The sequence below is a fragment of the Podarcis gaigeae genome (genome assembly GCF_964106915.1).
Source record: "Podarcis gaigeae genome assembly, chromosome: 1".
NCBI lineage: Eukaryota > Metazoa > Chordata > Lepidosauria > Squamata > Lacertidae > Podarcis > Podarcis gaigeae.
In genome coordinates this window covers 64,756,326-64,782,749 of record NC_139678.1, presented here as the reverse complement: position 1 = coordinate 64,782,749, position 26,424 = coordinate 64,756,326, and the positions used below count along the sequence as shown (strand labels likewise).

At 38.9% G+C, this 26,424-nt stretch overlaps 1 protein-coding gene across 3 annotated transcripts in view; it reads right to left on the bottom strand.

Moving 5' to 3' along the window:
* The window catches only part of ELP4 (elongator acetyltransferase complex subunit 4), a 157,432-nt gene that overhangs the window by 115,115 nt on the left and 15,893 nt on the right, over window positions 1-26,424 (bottom strand). For all 3 annotated transcript variants that reach the window (XM_083752033.1, XM_083752034.1, XM_083752035.1), the window contains exons 3-4: window positions 19,764-19,885; window positions 2,661-2,789 (exon numbers count right to left, since the gene is read on the bottom strand). In XM_083752033.1, coding sequence (XP_083608159.1) covers window positions 2,661-2,789; window positions 19,764-19,885 — 251 coding nt within the window. The remainder of the gene's footprint in view (window positions 1-2,660; window positions 2,790-19,763; window positions 19,886-26,424) is intronic.

The window sequence follows — 26,424 nt, the reverse complement described above, 5'->3', positions numbered from 1 at the left end:
ATGAAACTAATGTGGATCTCTCAAATTTCTCTACCACTACTCACTTCCCTATGCTTGTGTGGAAATTACAAGATACATTTTATTTTAAAAATATTGATTACTAGTTAGGATACATTTACCTATACTTTTGATACTGAGATTTAATTTTCTGGTATGTTGGGTTGATACCTACCAATTTAATCTGGAAACATAACATATGTATAAAATGACTTTCTCCCCCCCCCCCCCCAAAAAAAAATTGCTCTTTATTTTCCAACTAGTCCTCAGGAAAACTAAAGATATACTGGACAGGTGTCATGACTGGTGTAAGGTTTCAGGGAGGCCTGGGCAAGATACCTTCCTGGTCCTTTTAGCACTTCCCTGGTGCACCCCACAAGCTTACCAAAGAATGGAGTGGGGAATGGCAGTGGTGCTGTGGGGACAGGGCTGGGCGGGCAGCCCAGCACTTTTCTTATCAGAGCTGTGCCCTGAAATAAGCAACTGCCCTTAAAATAAGAATCTTAATTCTAGTGCTAATAAAACTTTAAAAACCAAAAACAAAGAGATGATGGCATTTGCTGCACCATGCAAACTTCTGGTGCCAGGTCTGAAAGCCCCGATACAAGTTACCTTAAATAAATAAATTGTGCCAGCTAGGAAATAGGAGAGCAGGAGCAGTTGACAGGATGAACACAGCTTTCTGTGTGCAAAGCACTTCTGTATGGATTTGAGCACATGCCAATTTTCCTTTCCAGTTATGGTCCCCTAGTAGACTGCTGTCCTAGAGAGTCCCTCTGATCTTTGGGGACAGCTTGTTTGTGGTTCATGACTGACTGCCCTGGAAGTGGATGCCGAAAAACCCTCATGCATTTGCAGCCCTTTGAATTCTGTCCAGACTCATGGCAAGGCAGAGAGGAAGGTACTGACAAACAGAAGTGACAAGGTAGGTAATGGAGAAATTATTCATAGAATCATAGAATTGTAGAGTTGGAAGGGACACCAAGGATCAAGTAGTCCATCCCCCGCAATGTAGGAATTGCAGCTAATGAATATCTGACTGATAGACAGGCTGAATTCAGAGACAAGGATTGCAAGGTAGTTTTAAAGAGTGGCTGGAACTGGAGCATAAGCACTTGGCATTTAGTTGTTCAGAGGTGTATGGCAAACACTAGAATTATGCATGCATCAGGAACGTATAAGGATATCTGCTCTACCACAATTACTCATGACCAAACAGTTTTGCCAGGAGGCTGAACATTCCCAATGATACCTTAGAGAGTTTTTACTTGTAGTTCCCAACTCTGACCTCAGTCCGGTCTTAGCTAATAAAGCTTTAGCTATGCAACCACCAGTTTAAATAGGATTACACCTCACATCAATTTTCATCACATATAACCTCCATTATAATATAAAATGAAACATGGTATATTATTGGAGCAAACTAGGAAGCTTAACTGTACTTCTCAAAAATATCAGTTTTTTCAAATTTTGGTATTCCTTCCCCCTACCTCCACATATGAACTAAGTCTGTTTTGTGATGGTTCAACATGCTATATCAAGCTTCATATTAATAAAAATTGATGAGGTCACATAACCATCCTGGAGGGTCTTTGATTTGGCATGTCATCATATATAAATCTTCTCTCTGATATGAATACATAGACATGTCTGTGCAATTACAAAGAAAACCAAACATGCCAAGCCTTGTAAAATCATTTTGTCATATTCCAATTATATTCCTTAGAATAAGCCTGAACTTACTAGGCAGTTCACTACACTTATCAGATATATAAAATACTAAAGCCAAACAAAGCAAGTTCCTATGGACACCAAAATATTGCATGTAATTTTAGAGATTTCACCATACCATTATTCTGCACAAGAAAATAGCTAGCCTAGGGAGAAATATAATTCACAAAACACTAACAACCGTAAACTCTGTAGAATTGACCACTGGGCTTGTTTCTTACATGCTGCCTTCATAACGATTAGTTTATAGTGACAGTGAAGCTGATATAATCTCAAGTGCTTACTTTACTTATTACGCACATGGATAAGCAAGTCAACAGCTTGATTCAATTCCATGCTTTCACTAGAGGGATCTAAGTACAATTCATTCAACCAATATAAACGCTTCTATATTCAGATAAATTTATAAAGCTTTCTTGTATAAATGGAAAGGATACTTCTTGAAAACCTGTGTAGTAAATTGTACAGCTCTGACGCTGAAGCCTTTACAATTTAATATTTACTGTTCTTATGACAGTATAGCCCACTTATGGTAGTACTACACATTTTCTTGGGAAACAAGAATTCCCAAGCCAATGTTTGCTAATGAAACACAAAAGGTTGAGTGGGTCCATTTGTAGAGAGAATCAACAGAAAAGAGAGAGGTGTTCAACAATTTATGCTGACTCTCCTCCCAAAATACCTCCCCCAGCCATTCCCCACAGCAAAATGACTGGAAGAATATTTTCAATGGCTAATCAACAGAGGATGAAATAGTTATTAAGTGCTCTGCTATTTAATATTATAAGCCTAAGGTGGGACAAAACACTTTTTGGAATAAGTGCTAAATGGTGTAGTTAGCTTATCATTTTAACAGGAATTTTTTTGTCAAGAAATACTTTCAGATTACCATACATCATTATTTGAAGAAATTACTATGAAATAAAATTTACCTCTAGTTTTGGTATGTTCTGGTAACGCCAGGCTATTCTCATGGATTCCTGAGAATCTTGTTTGGACTTCACAGCTGTTGCTTCTTCTATTTCATTTACAGCGGTATTCAGCAAAGGTGAGGGAAGTTCCTGAATGAAAAATAATAAATGTTTTAGATGAGCTGCTTTTATTAAACATTTAGGGGAATATTGTTAAAGAAGATTTAACAGCTCACAGCAAACATTAATGATGGTATTGGAAGCTCACTTCAAGGTACTAAAGGAACCAGTGGATGTACCATCAGAACCTTGGTCTATAATATTTGAGAAATTCCAGAGAACGAATAAGGTGCCACAGGAATAGACACAGGTAAATCTTGCCCCAATTTTCACAAAAGAGGAGGAAGGAGAATCCAGGAGACTACAAACTAGTCAGTCTCACTTCGATACCAGAGGAGTCAGTTTGTAAGCATCCTGATAACAATGCAGTGATTAGCAAGAAACAGCATGGATTTGTCAAGAATAAATCCTACTAGCTAGACTAATCTGATCTCTCTTTCTTATTGGGTTACTTAGTAGACTATGGGAAGCCTGTCAATATAATTTCTAATGATTTCAGCAAGCCATTTGACAATGTCCCCTTTTATATTCAGTTTGGAAAGTAATTAAATGTGGGCCACATAATAATACCATCATGTAGATTTACAGCTGGTTGGAACACTATACTCAGAGTGCTCATTAATAGTTTTTCATCAAACTGCAAGGAAATTTTGAGAGGACTACCTTTGGGTTGGACCAGGTGCTCTTCAATATTTTCATCAGCGACTTAGATAAAGGGGTGGCGAGAACCTTTATCAGATTTGAAAAACACACAAAAACAGGAAGGATGGCTAATACTTCAGGACTGAAATTCAAGATCTTGATAGGAAACTAGCCTGGAATTCAATTGAGACAAATGTAAAGCTGCATTTAGGCAAATATAAAATGCACAAGAATAAGATGGGAGATACTTGGATTGGCAGTAGTATCCATGAAAAGGGTCTGTCAAGCTGAACATGAATCAACAGAGTGATATGGTTGCAAAAAAAAACCTTAAGCAATTTTACGCTGCATTAATTAGCCTATTATATATTTTAGAAATCAGTTTACCAGTTTGGTAGGTATTAGGCCAACTCTAAAAAAAAAATTGAACCAAGTTTTGTATGATCAAGTAGTAGATTTTTGTCTATGCTTGGATACAATTGGACACCATTTTCAATCAAGATGGCATTCTCAAGCAATACCAGGCACAAGGCTGCTAGTAATAATAATAATAATAATAATAATAATAATAATAATAATAATAATAATAATAATAATTTATTATTTATACAGCGCCCATCTGGCTGAGTTTCCCCAGCCACTCTGGGCGGCTCCCAATCAGTGTTAAAAACAGTACAGCATTACATATTAAAAACTTCCCTGAACAGGGCTGCCTTAAGATGTCTTCTGAACCATAGTAACCAAAATCACAGGAAGTAATAATTCCATTTGATTCGGATCTCATATGAATAACTGTGTCCAGTTTGGGGTGCTGCACTTTGAAGATATATTCTAGACAGGGGTTGGCCAGGTTGGCCCCTGCCAAGGGCGCAGGCTGGGGGGGGTACAAAAATCATGCCCCTCCACTCTGAGGAGGAAGGCAGATGGACAGACAAGAAGAGGAGGAGGAGGGGGGGGGAGAGAGATGGAGCAAAGCAGACCTGACCCGACCATGATGACTGCAATGTAAGTCACTGGTGGAGCAGGAAAGGCAACAAAAAACAAACTTTTTGAGTTTCTGGTTCATGGTCTCTCCTGGCTTTGGAGGCACCAATACATCTCCTTGCCAAGACCACAAGGGTTGGATGGCGCCGATACAACTCCTTGCCAAGGGTACAAAGGAGTCTAGGTACGCCTCTGATAAGAGACAAATTGAAATGGGTTCAGGGGAGGACAACAAAACCTGCCAGAGGTATGGAAAACAAGTCTTCTTTGGAAAGGTTGAAATAACTGGATATTGTTTGAATGCAGGGAAGATGAGAGCAGACATGCTAGCACTCTACAAATGCCTCAAGAACTAACACAAATAAGAGAACAAAGTTTTGTTCTCTGCTACCCCAGAGGGCAGGACTAGATCTATTCTGTTTCAGTTTTATTAGAGTAGGTTTCAGCTGAACTTTAGGAAAAATGTTAAAATGTTAAGAGAAGTTTGACAAGGGAACCAGTTACCTGGAAATGGGCTGTCCTCACTGGAGGTCTTCAAGCAGAGACTAGAAAGTCATGTGTTGGGGGTGCTCTAGATATGGATTTTCTGCTTTGAGCAGGAACATAAACTAGCTGGCCTACAAAGCCCATTCTAATTCTAAAGTCATTTATCATTTATTTATAGTGACACTTTATTCCAAGGATGGTCAACTATGGGCACATGGGCTGGGGTTGGTCTCCCACAAGAATATTTTTTGCTCCTGCATTACATCAGAGACATTTGCAGTGGCAAAAGCAATCCAAACCACATGTAAGTCGCATGCCTTCTTCCCTGATTCTGAGAGAAAGAGAAAAGCAAGCATAGGACAGGATCTGGATTACATTATGGAATGGACTGAAAAAAACGTTTAAAGGATCCTTTCCTAAAAACCCAGAAGCTTACCTTCTGGGTATAGTAAGGACAGAAGTCCTCCCAAAACAAGTGACTCTATTGATGTATGCGACCACAGCTGTGCAGATTTTACTTGCACAAAAGTGGAGAACAGACGCAGTTCCAACAAAAGAGGAGTGGCATCATAAAATGCTGGAATACTCGGAACTAGCGGGTATGACTAATAGAATAAGAAACAGATAAAAAAACTTGATGAGGATTGGATGTTATATATAGAATATATGAAAAATTATTATAATAAGACAGTCAATCTAGCAGGATGAGCATAATTCAGCAACGTAAGCTATAACATGTGATAAAGAGGAGAGAGGGAAATTTAGAAGAACAAGAAGATGTGGATAGGTTGGGAATAGAGAGGAAACCAGGGAAGGAGTGGAAGGGAAGTACATGAAAAGAATTTTTCACACACACACCCCTTCTCTCTCTCTCTCTCTCTCTCTCTCTCTCTCTCTCTCACACACACACACACACACTCTGAATACAACAGTTGTTGTACTAATGATGATACACCAGTGAAGAAATGTAATAGAAAAGCAAATAAAAGCAACAACAACAACAACAACAACAATAAGATTACATTATGGAGGCTGCAGGGCAGCAAGTGTGGGTTTTTTCTTGACATTTACTCCTGAAGCTTTTCTCAGAAATGAGTATTGCCACAAGGCAGCAAAGGTTTAGGATCAGAGTTTTCCTTATCCTAGATGAGCTACCTTCCCAAGTTCAGAAGCCTCTCATTTCCCTCTACAGCACATGACCATTGGACCCACTATTTGTCTTGTGCGCTCATTCCACCAGAGCCTGTCATCACATGCATAGGAAGTCCCAGCAGTTCAAAGCCAATTATTAGGGGAAAGTGCTAAAAGCAGAGAAATGCCATACAATAAGAATCTGGCAGGAATAAACCATTGGGATCAACAGATGCATTTATTTGTATGGATTTTATCCATTTACTTTTATTTCAAGCATGCCAAGGCATCAAAATTAAAGAACCCATTCATTCACAAACGACAAGACAATTCAATCCTGATCTAAAACTGAAAAATTGCCAATGATCCCATTTACCTGGTATCCTTTGACTCAAGTCAAACTCACCCTCAGACATATACAAACCTGTTACACAAAATGGGTTTATCATGCAAAAGGGACGTGGGTGGCGTTGCAAAACACATCTCATACAATATTCAAGTATGTAATAACTTACGCAGGGTTCTCTAATGTAGACATTTTATAGCTGAATGTACACACATTCCTATGTTGTGGAGCCATATAAATAAACATTTTAAATATTATCTTAATGCCTGTTGAATGTTATAATTTTATAAGCTTGGGAAAAGTGGATCAATCTATCGATTTTGGTTTTTCTAAGTTCCTCATTTTTTTCAATGTGTTCTCTTTCCACATCACTTTTGAGTTTCTTAAATCCCCACACAAAATCATATACATTTACGTACACATTTCTCCTACTATCACATTTTTGTACACCATTTTGCCTAATATAATTAAAAACATTTTTGCCAACAACTCCGCCCATACGCATATTTGCACATTGTTTTCACTAATATTTCTGAGAAGTGTGAATTCCAAAAGATAACTGTGTTTCAGTTCACATACTGAAATAAGTTTGAAATAAGTCTGAAATTAGTTTGCATTTCTCTCTGATTCCTACCTTGGGGGATTTAAAAGAGATAAAAGATGCATATGTGTTTTATAAATAAATACTAACACGTCAGAAAACTTTGTACAAATGTAGCAATAAATGATTTGTGGTAGTGACTGTAACATTTGCATTCGCTTTTTAGACCAGTGACTGCAGTGGAAATGTAGATACCAACTTGACAGGACTGATTTATTTATTTATTTCTGGCCTAGTTACATAGGCATTCTACCAATTGGGAGCTAACTTGCTAATCAGCTGAAAAGATTGCAGGGATATTGCAGCTGACCAAGTGTTGTAGTAATAGACATCTCAGTCTGTTATGTGCATGAGATAATGTGTTGAATGTTTTTTGAATACTAGGGCCTACCTAATGGATCTGGCATCCTATTTCTATGGCATGAGTTGCCAGAGTGCAATTAGCATGCTAGAGTGTACCTTTGCAAGACACCCAATCTCAATTTTGATGCAGTGACCCAGAAGCACAGGGGGATCACGACTCAGAATACCAAACATAGGCTAAATGAGAGCTGGTGTGGAGCAACAGCTAAGAAACTGAGCTGCAAATAAGAAAGTTCCTAGTTCAAATCTAGCCTCTGCCACTTAGTCCCTAATCTGCAATACAGGGATAATAGCGATCTATCTTAAAGAAATACTAAGGATTATAACAAAATAAATCTGAAATGCTTTGAATGCTCTGAAGTGGCAGATCATGTTTAAAACAATCATTATTTTTTAAAAGTTTACTCCCTGAATCTATATGTTAGTCAGAATAGTAGTCAGACACTCCGTTCATATTCCAATAGTCTGGCTTAAAGATACTTTATTAAGTGTTGTGTCTCTATAAATCAAATTGACTTAATTGTCAAGGAACAGTGTACTCTCCTTGCTTACCTTTGTTGAGATTTTTGATCATTAGGACAACAGTGAGTAAGCAAATTATGTCCCCTTCTTGCTATCCACTGCTATCTGTTAGACAAATCTAAAAGAACTTCTTTCTGCTACATCAACTACTGACATTCCTCTCCCTGTAGCCTGTACAGCAGCCTTCCCCAACCTGGTGCCCTCCAAATGTTCCAACTTCCAATAACCCAAACCAGAACTACCTCTCGTAGGGCAGCTGAGTGATCCAATTTCCTTCTTTCTACAGTAAATTTACCAGATCTTTTTCAATGAATCTGGAAAGACTTTTCAACTTCCTACTAAATAGATGGATTTTGTCAGGGGACTGATTTGTAAATCCGGGGACTGTCCCCGGGAAACAGGGACGTCTGGTAACCTTATTCTACAGTAAGACAAACTATAGGAATTCAAAAGTCAATTTATAAAAATAAAGTTAAATCGTTTTCTTACCAGATTCTATTATAAGCCTACAGAATAATCAACCAACAATAGTTCACATTAAGCAAGTTGGTTTTTTTAAAACAGAAATTGGTATTGTAGGTTGCCATCCTAGAAGTTTCTTCCCTTGTTTCAAACTGAATTTGTAATTATCTGTAAGAGTCTTGGAACAGATCCAAGGTTTAAATATAGAATTCATGATTCCCACTCTTCAAGCAGACTTGAGTACAATAAGAATTATAATCAAGAGGCATGAAATGTGCTCAAGGAAGTGATTCTACTGAAGTTCACTCACCATTTATCTCATTAGAACAAATCGTAACATTGTTACTAAGATAAGTTACAGAAGTTGAGCTAGAGTTCTTCCTAATTAAGGGACAGGAGATTCAACAAAAGACAAATGGCAGTGTGAGAAGTAGATGTGGGTAAAAATGCTTTGAATAGTATGATCAAGTGCTACCCAAAAGCAGATCAACCCTCTTCCAAGGCTGCCATTTGCAGACCCGCAGTTAATATAATTAAAGGGCTGTATCCAACATAGTTGTCCCATTCACACAAGGTCTTCCACTTGCACAATGAAACTTCCCCTCCCCCTTCTCCACTGTGTGCTTCCCCATCTGTTTTGGGTTTCCACAAACCCTCTGGAGTGGACTTGAAGGGGTGTGAGGAGAAAAGAGGGAAGGGAAGTTCTGTTGCACAAGTGGAAGTCTTTGCACGAATGGGATGATTTTGTTGGCTACAGCCCATTTTGTTCGGATTGATTTTTCATCATCATATGTACAGAAAACAAACACAGGTGATTACATTTTTTATGTTGTCTTTTCCATGGTCTCAGAAATGTATCTAATCTCATGAAGGCTAAAATGTAGCTAGATATATATTTAGTGAACAGCTAGATAAATAACAAATAAATAATTAAATAACATTATAAGGCCTTTTAAATGTGTTTGCGGCAGTGGGGTTACTGATTTGCTGCCAGTCAGTATAGACAACAACAACCTAGATGGACCAATATTCTGACTCAGCATAAGGAAGCTTCCTGTGTCCTTGGCAGATATATATTTGCACCCAAGACTCAACCTATGTGCAGAGAATCCAATATTGACTTTTAAGTAGCATTTGCCTCACAAAAATTACCCTTCCATGAGAAGAAAATGCATTGAGAAGGGGGGGGGAGGGGGTAACAGAGTTGTGCTCACTAGTTTTGCCCTCTGCCTTGTCATTCTTATTACCCTCAGCTCATGGAGGTGACTGAGTGTAGTGGGGAGCCTTCTCATGTAACTGTGGTGGCTCCATGAACATTTTTTGCCACTGGTTTTTATCTCTGTTGCTCCCCTTGTTTTCTTCACATGGAATGGTAACACCTGAAAAGGACCAGTGACTTTATTTATCATGTTTATCCATCAAATTTCTACCTAAAATCTTCATAGCGATATAGACAAATATAAATGCTATATTAGCGCTAACCAACAGTAGAAAAAAACGTTTTTAAAGACTAATTTTGTAAGCTCTTGGGTGAATAAAAGATGATTCTCTACATTCAGATTCTTACATTACACTAGCCTGACAAACTTCCCTGGGCAGCTAGTTCCAAAGCCATGATGACACCACAGAGAAGACCCCACTTAGTTTTATTGCATGCACTGACATGACTCAAGAGCAAAGAAAGTCTTTGAAAAATGTTTGCTGGTCTTTGCTGACCAGAAAAATGAATTAGCAGAAGGCAAGATGGTTTTATAATAGGGAAATAATAAGGAAAGAAGATGTTTTTAAAACCAATCTTTGGGGTAACATATGGGAAGCTTTTTCTGAGAGGAAACTCCATTAGCACGGTGATACTTCTGAATAAACAAGTATAAAACAGAATGATACTAATCTGGAAGTAAAAATAGAATTGAATTTTTTAATCTCAGCATCTATAAGCAAAGTTGTTTTTTATTATTTGGTTAAGCTAATTGTAATATAGCTCATTGTTTCAAATATTAAAATAAACTACTTAAATTTTTTTTAAAGCAAATGTTATGTAAATGTTTTTGCAGCTATAATCCAATTTAAATTACTTTCCCAGGTGTTGTATTCAATAAAACTGCCGTCCGTTTTCTCTGTAACACCTGCAACACTTTAATTGACATAAAGATAACGGTATGCTATATACAAAAACAATTCAGTGCAGCCATAGGCCATTGTTCTGGAAGAGATTATCATTAGTATAAATCCCATGTAAGCAGTCACTTAACTCACTAAGCTTCTCATTGTTTTATATTCTGCCTCTTACAATGAGGGGCACACCTGCTGCTGCAATGACTGCCTCACACTGTAGCAGAGGTGACCAAATGTCCTAGGCTGCACATTACAATCTTGTGGCTGAGAGCCAGAAGAAACACTTTAATGTAGTCTCTCCTTAAACAGCATTCTCCCTCTTGTTTTTACCAGTAGCACTTTTTAAGAATTCCCAAATGTTTTTCTTGTTACAACACGGAAACAATGCAATTCATTATTTGATCTGTGCTGCAGACATATGAGAAAGCAAGCATGCGTTTGCCTCACAGGGTGATGTTTGAGGAACATACAATTGAGGTATAGCCATTAAATGACTTCCTCTAAATATTTTCAAATACTTAAGACACCCCCAATCCCAAATCGTGTGTGTAACAGAGGTATGTCACAGTCTATAAATGCAAATTAATGCAGCCAACAATGTATGACTATAGCATCCCAGTGTCACTAGCCTGATGATGGTGAAGGAGCAGAGAAAGAAAATGTCAATTACAGTCCTCATCAGAAATAAACTGTCGATGCTAATAAGTAAATATGCCTAATTTGAAACAAAATTGCGAAGTTGCAATTAAAAACATGTAATCTGTACACATTAAAAATAGCTCCTCTAAGATATATGTCAGTTTAGCATAGTGTCTATGGAGTATCAGATCAGAAACAGGCAGATTCATTCTTAAAACTTCACTCAGCTATGTAGCTCACTGGTGGACTTGGGCCAATCCCCCTACTTCAAAATAGGGTCCCGGAGGGGACAATGTATATACCACCCTGAGCAACTTGTAGGAATGTGGCACTTCGATGTAATAAATAAATGACTACTCACAGTACCTTGGATTTTGAAAGGATTTAAAAACAACAACAAACAATTAAACCCAAATCTCTACTTTGGGAAGGTAAAATGTTTGGACAAAATTTACAAAATGTTTCCCTCTTGTATCCAGAAAATTAACAAGTAACTTTAAGAGACTCTTTAAAGTATCTAATAGCTATTTAATGATAGGTAAATCCATCCAATTAGGTTGTAGTTATAAAAATGATTCATGGTGCCCCCCCCCACAAGGATCCTCAGAACTCGATAGAGCCCTGATTCTCCCTCCTCCTCAGTTACAACTGCATATGCTCTACCAAGCATGCTCTACCAGGGGTTCTCAACCTGTGGGTCCCCAGATGTTGTTGGACTACAACTCCCATCATCCCTGAGCTCTGGCCTACTCTGGGAGTAGTAGTTCAACAATATCTGGGGATCCACAGGTTGAGAAAGGCTGCGACAGTTCAGAGGACAGGATGCCTCCCTCCTCTTCACTCCCAGGTTCATGTGCACAGAAATAAATAATGCACTGGAATAGTGTAGGGGACAGGACACCAGTACGTATTATTCAAAACCACTGCAGCATAAGCATGTCAGGGCTACTGGATGGGAGGTGTGGGGAAATCTGTTCTCCATACCAGCCCATCATACACCTGCAACCTGGCTCATCCCATGTGAGAGAAGGGAGAAACAGATTTTAACCTGCATGCAGACACTGCACCTGCACTAGAAAGACCATCCCATGTGATTTTAATACTTAAAAAACCCTGATTTCCTCACATTAACTGGTTTTATGGGAGATTTGTAAACAAAAGGAACAGGGGAAAGGGGAGGGAGAGATAGTTTAATGCAGTTAAAATGATATGTGCTTTCACAGCTTCCCTTCACAGGAATGGTTTCTTCCCCAGTACAACTAAATATCTTGCTTTTCTACATCAGAATGCATCTTCCTCATATCTGTGAGGAATTTCTGTTCCTTATGTCAACTGCTACATTGTTCTGCCTACTTTGGCAGATGCACTAAACAAAATCAGGTTCTAATAGTTTGACCTCTCTCTCTTCTTCTGTTCTCTAGGGCTTAATAAAACCCAAGCCACAGTCCTACAACAGTTAATGAAGCTTAACCTTACACCCTCTTAATTACCAATGCATTACACTAACTACAGGCATCATACTTCTCTCTAAGCTATTTTACAATGCTGGAGAAGTACTACTGTGCTATTATTTAGCGACATAATTCATGCTGTATGTGAAATCCCTCTTAAATGAACTTCTTTGATCCTTTCGTTTTTTAAAAAATAGAATTTTAAATATTATCTATTATGTTCTAATAATCATTTGCAGTTTTGTTGCTGCTATGATTAAGAACACATTAAAAAGTGTATGAGTCTAAATTGATTCGTGTTTGAAGTGATATTTATACAGTAATTTTTCAAAGATACATAAATGTTGTTCCTTAAACTTAGGACATTGGAAAAAAGGCAATTAGGAAAGGAACTACTTCAAAGTATATTATGTATAGTAACAACCATTAAAAAAAAAAGGAATATATTTTCCTGGACAAAGTCAAGCCCTATTTTTAATTAATATAAACAAGTGATTGTAGAGTTAATTTCTTCAAATGAGACTTGGTCCTGTGCTTTTTTATTTATTTAAACCAACTGAAGCCAACAGAATCTAAATTCAAATCTTTGTATTAACTACAAAAATTCTAACAGCTAAATGATAAATGAGGAACAGTAGCTGGGTTTTGAACATGAAGATATCATTTTGTATTATTTCATTTCATTTTACTTTATGTTGCATACCAGATTTCTATATTGCTACACACAAGGTGGTTTACAAGCTGAAGAAACAACAAAATATGCAGCAAAGATCACACATTTTATAACAATCTGATCCAATACGAAAAGCATAATAAAAAAATGACTTCTAACTGACTTTCAGTAAGTGGTCTAAGTCAAATCTATTATTTTCTATGTTTAAACTACTAAATTTTTTAGTATATAATAAAATATATATGAAAGGACAATCCCGTTATTCTACTCTTTCACTATTATCCTAGATAGATCAGGAGAATCTCAATGACACAGTATGAGTAAAATAGAATAAAGAGCATTAGCAGAATAAGAACAACAAGCAGGGATTTATTCAGTGAAAAACCAAACACACCCATGTATGGATAATTTTTAAAATAAAAGCTCTATATTCACAAATGTTCATTTTCAAAATGATGTTGGATATTTAAAGCACATATACATTTAGCGCAAATGTAAATGTCCCTCTGAAATTTAAACCACTTGGGAGAAACAGTTTGACATTAAGGAATAGAAGTCTGCACATAAAATATCAGAAAGTTTGCATGCACATAAAATATCAGAAAGTGAGTTAAGGTTACCATCATATATACTCACAGCAAACTCAGGTGTTTGCCTAATACTCAGATTTTAACCTATTCATTCACTGTAGTCTAACTTTTATGGCATCCAAAATCCCTGTAACTCGAGATGGCCTCATTCTTCTTTACAAAGGTGGCTGGTCATGGACACTGCTTCTACTATGTCCATCTTTGTCAGAATATTAAAGAACTTCCTTGAAAATGCGCATTGTGCAGCACTATCCAGATTTAAAATGTGCTAAGCTACAATACCCATATTTATGAATAATGTGGGGATGATTTACTCTCTAGTGGTAGAAGGGTTGCACAAAGTGATCTAAACTGAATATAGGCTCTGTAGCTCTTTTTTGGGGAGGGAGGCAGGAGGAAAATCTTCATTTTAGTTGATAATATAAGTTTGATCGACAATAGCAGAAATTGCTTCATTCCTTGCATGCTTTCAAAATGTTACATAACTGCATCTGATAAACTCTGGCTACTGTAAATGTTAAATTACAGTGGATGAATAGGAAAACCCTGAGCATCAGGCAAACACACACAAGTCAAGTCTGTCTGCTCTTCCAGAAAATGCTTTCCAAATTAGGGTTGCCATACATCCGGATTTTTCCAGACATATTGCTGGAATACAGTCGGCAGCAGTGTCCGTGTGGAAATAGGGAAAATCCAGATGCATGGCAGCCTATGTTGGTAGTGCCATTTCTGCATAAAAATAACATAATTTCTTTTTGCATTTTGCCCAAAAAAGCTTAACAACTTTTCTGTCCGGATTTTCACTGTTTGAAATATGGCAACCCTATAAATGCTTTAAGTTTTAAAAATGAGGACCCATGCAGAGGTAATGCTACTGAGGATTAGAGGAATTGGGAATAGGATGCAGGGCCACACTTTCTTTCCCTCCTCTTTCACACACTAATTCTCACCATCTTCAACTAGCTGCTTTGTCTGTCTGCAGTTAAAACTAAGAATATTACCAAGCTTCCATTTGGAAGCATTAATGGTAGCATCTCCAGAATGTAAAAAACAACAACACCTTAAACAATTCTTCCTTACAATTAAATCAATTGTAAGGAAATGCTTTCCATAGCTTGCAGAAAACTAGAGATAGAAATAACAATCACAACATAATCAAATTCAGGAAAGTAAAAAAAAAAATCATTTTGCTTCAGTCACCTCAAATCCTTAATTATACAAGCATTCTAGTTAAAATAATAATAATTAAAGACTGTTAACATGATTTTAAACCACAATGATAGTCATTCAGCACAGAGGTTTAACAGATTATAATATTTCTGAAAGAGTATTTTAAATAGTGTGGAAGAAACCAATGGTAGCTAATACAACAGCATTCAAAATAATAAAGGCTCACACCGGTTAAGAGTTATAAAAATGGACCACATTAAGTACTGTACTGGTTTCCTGTACTCCCCCTCAGCTGCTCTTCCATGCACAAGGGGACTGAAAGCTTTAATTTTTAAATAAACTAGACTTTACAATTACATTCATACTTGGGAAACTCTTGTGTCTTTCAATGGTGGTTGGTTCAAACAAATGAGGATTAGAACCACTGTTTGATCCTGGATTGTTTACATTAAACATTGTTAGAATAAATAATAGTTTCCCAAGTTTCAATGTAACCGGAAATGGTGGTTAGTTCAGAGTTTCACTGCTTTCAATCTCCTTCACACATGCACTAAGGAGAAGAAGGTACTGTTTATTTGTACAGTTTGTTCACAAAACACTAAAGCATAGCTTGTTATATCTGAACTGGGCCAAAGTTTGATCTAGGCAAATGAAAGAAAGGAAAATAAAACCATGGATTTGAAGGAGCTGAAAAAAGGAGAAGGCGGCTTAAAATGGATTTTGATGAATAAGCTAAAATGAACAAAAAATATCTCTTCCATGGCCACTAAGACCTGGTGACTAATGTCTGGGACCAGGAGTCAGATTCATTTTCACAGGATGACAGAGATGAGGACTCTAAAACTGAAGGGGAAGGACATGCAGGACCAGCCCCAGAAGTGCTGCTATCAGATGAACCTGTGGAGCCAGTGCCCACCCCCAAGAATGTGGTATTACATGTCAAGGAGGGGGTCACTTTCCCAAGTCCTCCCTCCAAGCTGTTAATCAATCACACGCAAGCACCTAACGGGTTACCAGGCTTTATTGACTTCTTCTCTGGCACCAGCTACACAACATCAAACAGCAAGTCTAAAACATGGCCTGTTCTTTCTCTCCCCCGGCAGGTTAACTCGTAGATTTATAGGGTCTGGGGGATGCTGGCAAATAGCCAGCCCCATCACATGCTCCCATTTTGGGAGACTTAATTGTTACCACCTGCCTGAGGGGCCCCACCCAGCAGTACTTGCTCACAGGATCATTACTTCATGACACTGCTGTCCTCTGACTCCGAGGATTCCCCTGCGGAAGGCTGAGGACCCTCCACTCTGTTGCAGTAGACAATTACTAGAAAAGACTGGGTCCTATTAAGTCAAGAAGTATAGACAGTGTCTACAATTAGGTGGCACCTGCTGCTGCTACTGCTATATAAGGGCTCAGTTTCAACTTGTGCTGGAGCAACTTCAGAGCTCTGTGTTTTAAAGAGCCTTGCCTCCAGTCTGAACCCTGTGCTCCCTTGCACTCTGGTTATGCCTTGCTAAAGAACAGGAAAACCAACAAACAGCACACTCCTAACTATACATTTATGCTATGTATTTTTTGTGTTTTTATACTGTGATCCTCACCTCAGATGAAGGGTGGTATATAATTCTTTTTTTGTCTACTCAAAAGAGGTCCTTTTGAATTCACCAGGGGGTACTCCTAGGTAAGTGGGGTAATGATTGCAGTCTTAGTGAAATTCTTGGCTGGAGATGCATTCTCACTGGAAGATAGGTTAGGCTGATAGCATTTGGCTACGAACACTAAATGAGCTTCATGGCTGAGCAGAGGTTAAAGGGTAAAGGACCCCTGACAGTTAAGTCCAGTCACGAACAACTCTGGGGTTACGGCGCTCATCTCACTTTACTGGCCGAGGGAGCCGAAGTTTGTCTGCAGACAGTTTCTGGGTCATGTGGTCAGCATGATTAAGCCGCTTCTGGTGAAACCAGAGCAGCGCACAGAAACACCGTTTGCCTTCCTGCCCAAGCGGTACCCATTTATTTACTTGCATTTTGATGTGCTTTCGAACTGCTAGGTTGGCAGGAGCTGGGACCAAGTAATGGGAGCTCACCCCTCCATGGGGATTCGAACCTCCGACCGTCCGATTGGCAAGCCCTAGGCTCAGTGGTTTAGACCACAGTGCCACCCACATCCTTCTGAGCAGAGGTTAAATGGACCCAAAAACCAATGAAACCAACAACACTGAAGCACACAGTTTCTCCCTGCTAACCTTCACTTGTTAGAATGAAAATGAGTCCACTTACAAGTCATCACATGTATCTTCCCAAGCACACTTTCTGGATTCTACAAAATACTGAAGAATAATTCTGCATGACACTGTAATCAGGTCACATAAAGATTTGGTTTAGTTTTTACTTTATAATTTATTATGTTCTAGTATGCAGCAGTACAGCTGTCTGTTAGAAAGATGAAGTGACTGAAGAGAAATGTTTTAAATATCCTGTTTAAAACCCCCTGTATATTGTTCTATAGGATTTTTACAGGGGTGTAATTTTTCAACAATGTTACATCTTAATGCTGACTTCCTGAAGAAGCTTTGACTACAATAGGCATGAATGTGTTTTCAAAGGATGATGGATAAATTGCTGGGTGGTAATATAATATATCTTAGGCAGCTGATGGGGCTTTTTTATGTTCTACGTGTCTTTTAGTTACACAGTTTTAACATAATTATGGTCTATAAAACCATCTCTTCCCTCTCCTAGAACCAGCAATATTTGTCTTGGTTATAGGATCAAGAAACTCCCAATCACATATCATAAAATTAAAACAGGTCAATTCAAAAATTTCTACAGTGAATCATATGTATAAATTGTCTTAGCTTGTTGTTAGTCACCCATATACTGGATTGGTTGCAAGCTGATGATATGCTGTTAAGGAGCAATGGTTTTATTGGGATGGAATGACAGTAAGTGACATTGGAACATTTCCAAACCTACTGTCTAATAAAACCCAGATTATTGAGATAAGGGTAGATCAAACCAAAAGCCCATCTCATTCTTTTCTTATAGTCGGAAGCCAGATGCCTATGGGAAGTCCATATGCAGGTTATGAGCACAACACAGCTCTTCTGATTGTGTTTCCCAGGAACTTGTATTTGGAGACTTAAAACCTCTGATACCACCAGCTTGACCACAGCCATGGAAAGAGTTATCTTCTGTGAAAGATCATAGCATAACAGATGAAATCAACCCTTAATGTGCTCAATGAATGTCTGATACACATGTCACTATAAACAGAAATTCCAGTAAACCTTTCCCTCTTTTGTTCATGTTTAAGAGTATTAATTCAAGAAAAAAGCCTAATGAGGACACAAAAGTGAAGGTGAATTTACATTTCATAACAGATATTCAACAAAACATTTCCCTCTCAACAGGGCGACCCTGTTGAGAGATGTAGGAGCCTCAGGCCATAGATGTGAGGGTGGAAGGAATAGGAATGAGAATGAAATGTTGTAGGACAGAGCTGTGTCTGCTATGAAGTCTGCCATACACTCCATGCGTTAGTCTGCTGTCCTTAGGTGTAGTAGAGCACAGTGACCCATTATTAGCGTTTAAGTATGATTCAGCTGCCAGTATGATCATCTTCTGTATGTTGAATCTACTAGGGCACCATCTTGTCCGTTACCTCAAACAATGAAAGATCACAGCTAGGATCTGCCTCTCAAACTTTCTGGATGTGGTGCTGGGGTTGTTAGATCCAGACCTTCCCCTATCATCCTCCTAGCTGCTAGTCTCAATCTCCATTGAGGTAAAGCTTCCCAGCTCTGATCCTCTATATTCTCTTCTTTCTCATTTTTCCTCTTTCTCTTCCTCCTTGTTCCCTTTTTCTAAGCCTTCACCTCTTGCTTCCTTACTCAGCCTCCTCCAGCCTTTTCTCTGCTTTGCTAATCTATCTACTGACTCATTATTCTATGGCCTCTTTGAGACTTGTGTCTGCTGCACAGCTAGCTGCCATGTTATCTTTTAGCCAGAAGTACTCCCCAGTGTTGTCTGTGCTGCTGCCCCTACCTCTTTAAGGTAGGTTGTGGGGCCAGCAGAAATCAATGAATATCCAAATCCTAAGGCTCAGGTGATAAAGGCTAGGAAGAACGAGTACAAAAGCTACTTTTCATAGTTTGCTACATAATACTATATTTTTAAAGACTTTTAAAATAAGTCTTATTGTGGAGTATTGCTATAATGTGTTGATACTAAGTGTATTTGATATTTTCAACTTCTGGTAACTGAAATTTTTATATATGTATTTATATATGGTTAGTTTCAGTTATTTCTAAAGCTAGGCCCCACAAATCAACGCAACAATATAAAATGGCAAACTATTTTATAACACTGGCACACACTACTCTGTGTGTGCCACCAACCCATGCTTCATAAAAAATGGCATTCAGGCTCCTGTTTGGTCAATCACATTGGTACCTAGTATGAGAAGTACAAGCACTTCAAACTCAAGATGTGATGTCATTTTACTTCTTTTCTTTGCCCCATTTTTCCAACACAATCTCCACTCCTAGTTTCTCTGAATCACTATAATTACTGAATTTAATCAAGGTACAGGTAACGTATTCAGGAAGAGTTTAGGTAATTAATAACGCTATAGTCTCCTGACCCATACAGTACTTTTTACATGGAGGGAGTAGGCAAGGCATGGTTGGTATGGTAACACACAAGTCCTTTACTAACAGAGTTCTCATACAGGGCATAGGAATGTCTGCCAGCTTTAGGATTGCTTTTAGCACCATCTAGATTAGAAGATATTAAGCAATAATTACATGGATGTATTTTTTTCTTTACCTTTACAATATCAGCAGGCTCCTCTTTATCTGAAGCAACAAATAAATGGTGTCCACAGACTATTCCCTCTGCAAGGAAATGCTTAAACAACAGATTGGAATAAATACCGTATACATCTTCCTCTGTGAAAAAACAAAGCACACACATTATTAGCATGACAAACCACATTTGATGGTGTGGAAGAAACATAGATAGGGCAAATGAGACCACAACTATGCACTGTCAGTGCCTCTACCATTGGGCTTATACTGTTCCATATGTATTCACAGGACTGCAGGGGCCCCAAAAGATAGCCCAAGCGGATAGATAGATCCACTCTTAGAGAATCATGTGTCATAAGCCTTTCTTTTAGGCCAGGCTAGAAAAGGCACATCTCTGAAAATATGAGAGACTTGACAGCAGCAGCTCCACCACCACCACATTGTGCATAACCATTAGCAGGATGCCATTTTCACAACTTCCATTGCTATTAAAGAAGCTCTTTAGAACATTATTAGAGATATGTAATTACTGTTTAACCAGTTGTGGCTTTTAGTGGTTAAGAAGGAGTGTTATTCCTGCTGCAATCTTCATTGGCTTCAGAAATTTCCAGAATTTGCTATGTTATTACAAAGAAAAATATTTGATTTATTTATTTCTGTAGAGAAATAAATGTGAAATCTTAACCATCATAACAGTACTGAGCTCTTATCAGCATCCTTAAGCATTTTGTTGAATAAACTATACATATATCCATATAGCTATGAATCATAGGATCTGCTATAAATATAATAGGGGAAAACCTAAATAAAAATAGTCTGCTGTGTTGCTTCAAGGAGTATGGGATCATGTAAAAGCCTTCCTAAACTAGTTAAAGGTGATACCATGTACTCTTGCCCTCATGCTGAAAGCTGACCTATCATCACCTTTAGACCTCAGCATTCTAAATTCTGAAGCAGTGGCTTCCCTAAACATTGTCATTTGTATCAATTCAGATTGTTAGAAATTTCTTCATCTACAAAGAGAAAGAATCCTTCTGCATCTTTAAAGGTGCATGGGGACTTCAACTTTAAGAATTCAACTGTAAGAGATATTAAATATTAAAATCTGACATAAGGGGATCTGAACCAACATTTATATTTTGGTGCTTTGCTTAGGGTTCAGACATGTAGGCTGCAGGCAACTTTAGGCTACTTTAGAAGTAAGAGAAATGGATTAGATACCAGCTGTGACCTGAAGTACCGCCATAGTAATGGATGTTCCACTTTAGCCAAATTCTACCAGTACAACAAAACTTTTGGATGTGGTAATAAATTAAATGGATTTTAGAACTGAAGGCCTGATTTTACTGAAATTATTACAATGATATTTGATGATTACTCACATGCGTTAATTTTGTTTTTGTTCAGAGTTCTTACTTCTAGACTGCAGTAAGGATTTTAAACTTTCTCTTTAAAAAAGACGAACCTATTGTAATTTTTCAAAATACAGAGTATATTGTTGGCATCATGTACCCACATAAAATAAGTCAAATGTTTAGTTTAATTAAGGAACTTGTATAGTACAATCCTGTGGATGTCTATTTAGAACAGGGGTGGAGAACCTCAGACACACTATCTTCACCTGACCCTTGGGGCTCTGCTCAGGTCACTGGCGGAGGAAGAGGTGTGCGGGGGGAGCGCATCGTCCTCGGCAGCGCAATCCCAGCAGGGTGCCATCGTGGCACGCCATGCCCCCAGGACGCGTGCCACGCCCCCCCGGTGCCAGAGCATGAAGCTCCGCCACTGGCTCAGGTAACACCCCTCCCCAGGCCAGCCTCTTCTGGACCTGCTCAATTATTTTTCCTGCCTTGCCTGTTTCCTGAATGATGATAATGTATGTTGCTTGCCTGGGTGGAGGTATGCGTGTCTGCATGGCTGGAATGTAGCCTATTATACAACAGCAAAAATAACCCACATTTGCCTAGAGCTATGCCCACCACTGGCATGCAACCCCCAGAAAGTTGCCCATGAGGGAATATGGTCTTTCAGCTAAAAAAAATAAAATCCCAACTCATGATTTAGAAGAAAGTCCCATTAAGTTCAATAGGACTTACTCCCAGGTAGGTGTATACAGGACTGAAGCTTTAAATTGTTGAAGTGACCATTGTCCCTTAGGCTTCACTTCCCCACTCCTAGAAAAAAACAGGAACAAATGAAGAACCCCATTGGATAATTCTAGTTACAGGTAGGTAGCCGTGTTGGTCTGCCGTAGTCAAAACAAAATTATCCCCCCCCCCTTCCAGTAGCACCTTAGAGACCAACTAAGTTAGTTATTGGTATGAGCTTTCGTGTGCATGCACACTTCTTCAGATACACATTATCTCATTGGATACACATTATTGGATACACATTATCCCATTGGATAAGATTAAGATGTCATCTAGTCCAGCATCCTATTTCCAATAGTGGCCGTGTAGACAGTTCTGAGGACATACAAATGATGAAGGCCATAGCCCTCTTTCATTGTTTGTTCCAAAGCAACTGGTATTCAGAGGCATATTGTTTCTGAACATGAAGGTTCCCTTCAACTACCATGAGTATTAACAATGATATTTATTGTTGTTATGAATAATAATAATACTGTGATTCATTACCTACTTTTCACCATAAGATCCCAAGGTAGGTTATACCAATTTAAAATACAACATAGAATCATAGAACTGCACAGTTGGAAGGGACTCCAAGGATCAACCCCTTGCAAGGCAGGAATCTCAACATATGGTCCCCAATCCAATTTAAAACCATACTGGGCCCTGCCTAGCTTTGCAAATGTGCTAGCAGTTTTATTGCTGCACCACTAGCATTAAAAACAGTTTAAAACAAATTAGCATGCAACAAAAACTGTAAAATGAAAGTGTCAGATGCACCTAAGTTGTGGGGAGGGAATCCCACAACTTAGAGGCTGTCACAGAGAATGTCCTCATCTAGGTCATTACTATTTTTATTAATTAATTTATTGCGTTTAGATCCTACTTTTTTCCCTAAGGAATTTGAGTTGTCATACCTGGTTCTCCTCTAAGAACAGTGGCTGGTCCAGGGTCACCCAGTGAGCTTCATGGCTGAGTGGGGATTTGAAACCTGGTCTCTCCCAGGTCCTAGTCTAATACTCTAACCACTACACCATGCTGGCTGCCTACCAAAACCTGAGAGGGTAGTGAAACTACCATGAGGGTTCTCTCTGTTGATCTTAACACTAGACCCAAGAGGTTCTATAGAAAAGAAGCAATCACTTAGGGCAGGGGTCAGCAAACGTTTAAAGCAGGGGGCCGGTCCACTGTTCCTCAGTCCTTGGGGGGGGGGACTATATATTTTTTTGGGGGGAGAACAAATTCCTATGCTCCACAAATAACCTAGAGATGCATTTTAAATAAAAGGACACATTCTACTTATTTAAAAACATGCTGATTCCTGGATCGTCTATGGGCCGGACTTAGAAGGCAATTGGGCTGGATCTGGCCCCCAGGCCTTAGTTTGCATACCCATGACTTAGGGCTTTAAACACTAAAGTGAACACTTTGAATAGGGCCCAGAAACAAACTGGCAATGCACCTGTTTTAAAATGAAACCCCAGCTAGAAATCTGGGGCAACTCCATGCACATTGCAATAATCTAATCTGGAAGTTACCAGAGCATGGAGTGCAGTAATCAGCTGTTTCTGTCCAAAAGGAGTTGTAGCTAGTAAACCAGCCATAGGTGCGAAATGGCACTCCTAACCACTGCGGCCATCTGAGCCTCCACTGAGCACATATAAGCTATGAAACTGGTCCTTCCAGAGGAATCTAAGAACATGCAGTCTCTTCACCTCTAGGACTTGAGAACTTGGATACAAAACATCTCTGTATTTTCAGGATCCAGCTTTAATTCACTGGCCTTTATCCAGCCCATCACGGCCTCCGAGCACTCATCTTATACATCAATCACCTCTCCTGATTTATATAGAACAAAGAGAAAGAGTTGAATATAATATAGTGGTACCTCTGGTTATGTACTTAATTCGTTCCGGAGGTCCGTTCTTAACCTGAAACTGTTCTTAACCTGAAGCACCACTTTAGCTAATGGGGCCTCCTGCTGCCGCTGCGCTGCCGCTGCACGATTTCTGTTCTCATCCTGAAGCAAAGTTCTTAACCCGAGGTAATATTTCTGGGTTAGCGGAGTCTGTAACCTGAAGAATATGTAACCTGAAGCGTATGTAACCCGAGGTACCACTGTATGCACTCCAGTTCTCCTGATTCAGCTTCATATAAATGTCATCAATCAGAGTGACCAAAGCAGTTTCAGGGCCATGACTGGGTCTGAAGCCAGTCTGGAATGGCTCCAGATAATCAGTTTCCTCCAAGCATGCCTGGAGCTGGACCACCACACCCTCTCTTGCCCCAAAAGCTGATGTCCACCACTGAACAATAGCTGTTGAACAGTTCTTGATCCAACGAGCGGACACACCACCATCTCCTTGTAGGTGGATGGTACCACCTGCTCCAGTGAAGCATTGATCACTCCCTGGATCCACCCCCTACAGTTAGCTCTAAGAAATGTGCAGGTGGTTGGCCACACTTCCTCAAGCTGCCTGCCCACATCCTCAGGACACAACAATTGAAACTAATCCAGCACAGATGGAACAGACAGGTGTTAAGAAACCTGCCTATTAATTTTGTGTATAATTAAATCCCCACTCAACCAGTAATCCCACTGGGTGATCTTGGGTCAGTCATGATCTATTGGCCTAAGATACCTCACAGGGTTGTTGTGCTGTACACGGTCCTGAGCTTCAAGGAAAGTCTGAATAAGAATGCACTAAATAAATAATCAGTGTTTGTTGTAGAAAAAAAAATCTGATTCCAGCATTTCAATATGAAATGATACTCTGATTAGTAATGGGACATGGCTGCAATTTTTTTTATTAATGAAGATAGAGCTATTTGTTTCTATTAGCTCAATAATTTTGATACTGATAATCATCAATAACAATTAGTTGAAAGAAAAATATTTCAGCTGAGGTTTAGATAAACACAGTGCAATTGGTCTCAAACAATACTGAAGCAATAACATTTGCTATGTTACTAAATGAGCCAGGCTGCATTTTATAGATCACATTTGTAATGTTAGGTTTTCAAGTTTTCCAAAAGAACAAGGAGCTGTAATAAAATAAGTGTTTTGGTTCCTCTAATGCTAAACTTTCAGTGAGAGTAAACAGTGAGCAACCTAAATACAGAACACCTCACTGTCTGCTACAGTGCTCAAAGGATTTAATGTGTTTCAGAAAACCTTCACAAACAATGTATCTTGGATGGTTAGAGTCAATGCTTCTCTAAGAATCCTTCAGTTATTCAATTTGTCACATAGAGAATAGCTTTTTTTATTGATTCATTTCTAGGTCACTAAACTTTTGTTTATTCAAAAGATCTAAAGTGCACTCATATGGGGCTATTCTGATAGCAGCCATTGTTCCCAGCTTCAGTACTTATGTTACTATTCAAAGCCTACACAGCCTGGACCGTTCTCCCCCCACCCCCACCCCGCATCCCATTGTTTGCTACAGGTATTTTGACACCGCAGAAATTTGCTCCTGCATTTTCCTACCATACAATATAAGTAACAATCAGAAAGTGAAGCATGTTCTTATTTATACAATATATCCTCGTGAAAAAGCAAGCCGCATGGGAACACAAACTCAGAAAGCTGATACATTTTTTGAGCAAAATGTTCGAGATCCACAAATCCGTTAAGGCTGGTGTAGGCAATGTGGCATCCTCCAGATGTTGTTAGACTCCAACTCCTATCAACCCCAGGATCACGGTCAAGTATGATGGCAACTGAAGCCCTACAACATGGGGAGGGGCACCATGTCAGTTACTCCTGCAACCCATGATACTTGCCATATAGCTCCACCTTCTTGTGGTTTTGATTAGGACTTAATACCCAGCACATGTATACCCAGTGGCAACTTCTCATTAAGAGGGTAAAGGAAGCAGTCTCCCAATGCTCATGTTCTGGCTGCACGTTAGCACTTCTCTAATACTTGCCATAGATCTGGCTGGCTGGGAAGAAACTTCCATGCTACACATTTGTCCCTTAATGTTTTTAAAAACTGGTTTTCATGTGAATTTTCCCTCTATCACATAAGAAGCTCCAAGGGCATGGGGCATTTTAAAACAGAACCAACAGAACTGATTTTAAGTATCTTTTTAGACAAATACACATTCCTTTCTATTTCAGCTATTTATACACCGCTTAAGCATGGTACCTAGAAATTATAAAACTTCTATAGTAGATAAATTCAGTTAACATTACTCATAAAAACAGGAAACTTTCTTAAAATGACAACTGAAATAGAAAGAGCCTCATCAAGCACCTGAAGTTCTACAGAATTAAGCCCATAATATTGAATGCACAGCCCACAGCCATGTAGCTAAGTCACAGGGAACCAATAACAGAGGATTTCGGTGGTTGGTCAGGGTTACAAGGAATCAGGCAGTCCTAAGGGTATCCTGGACCCAAATTGTTAATGGCATTGTAAAAGAATACAAGAACCCAGAACTTGACCTGGTAACATGGACAGCCAGTGCAAGCTTTTAAGCCTATCCCCACCAACAGTCTAACCACAGCCTTTCACAGCAGCTGGAGCTTTTGGACCAGGCCCAAGG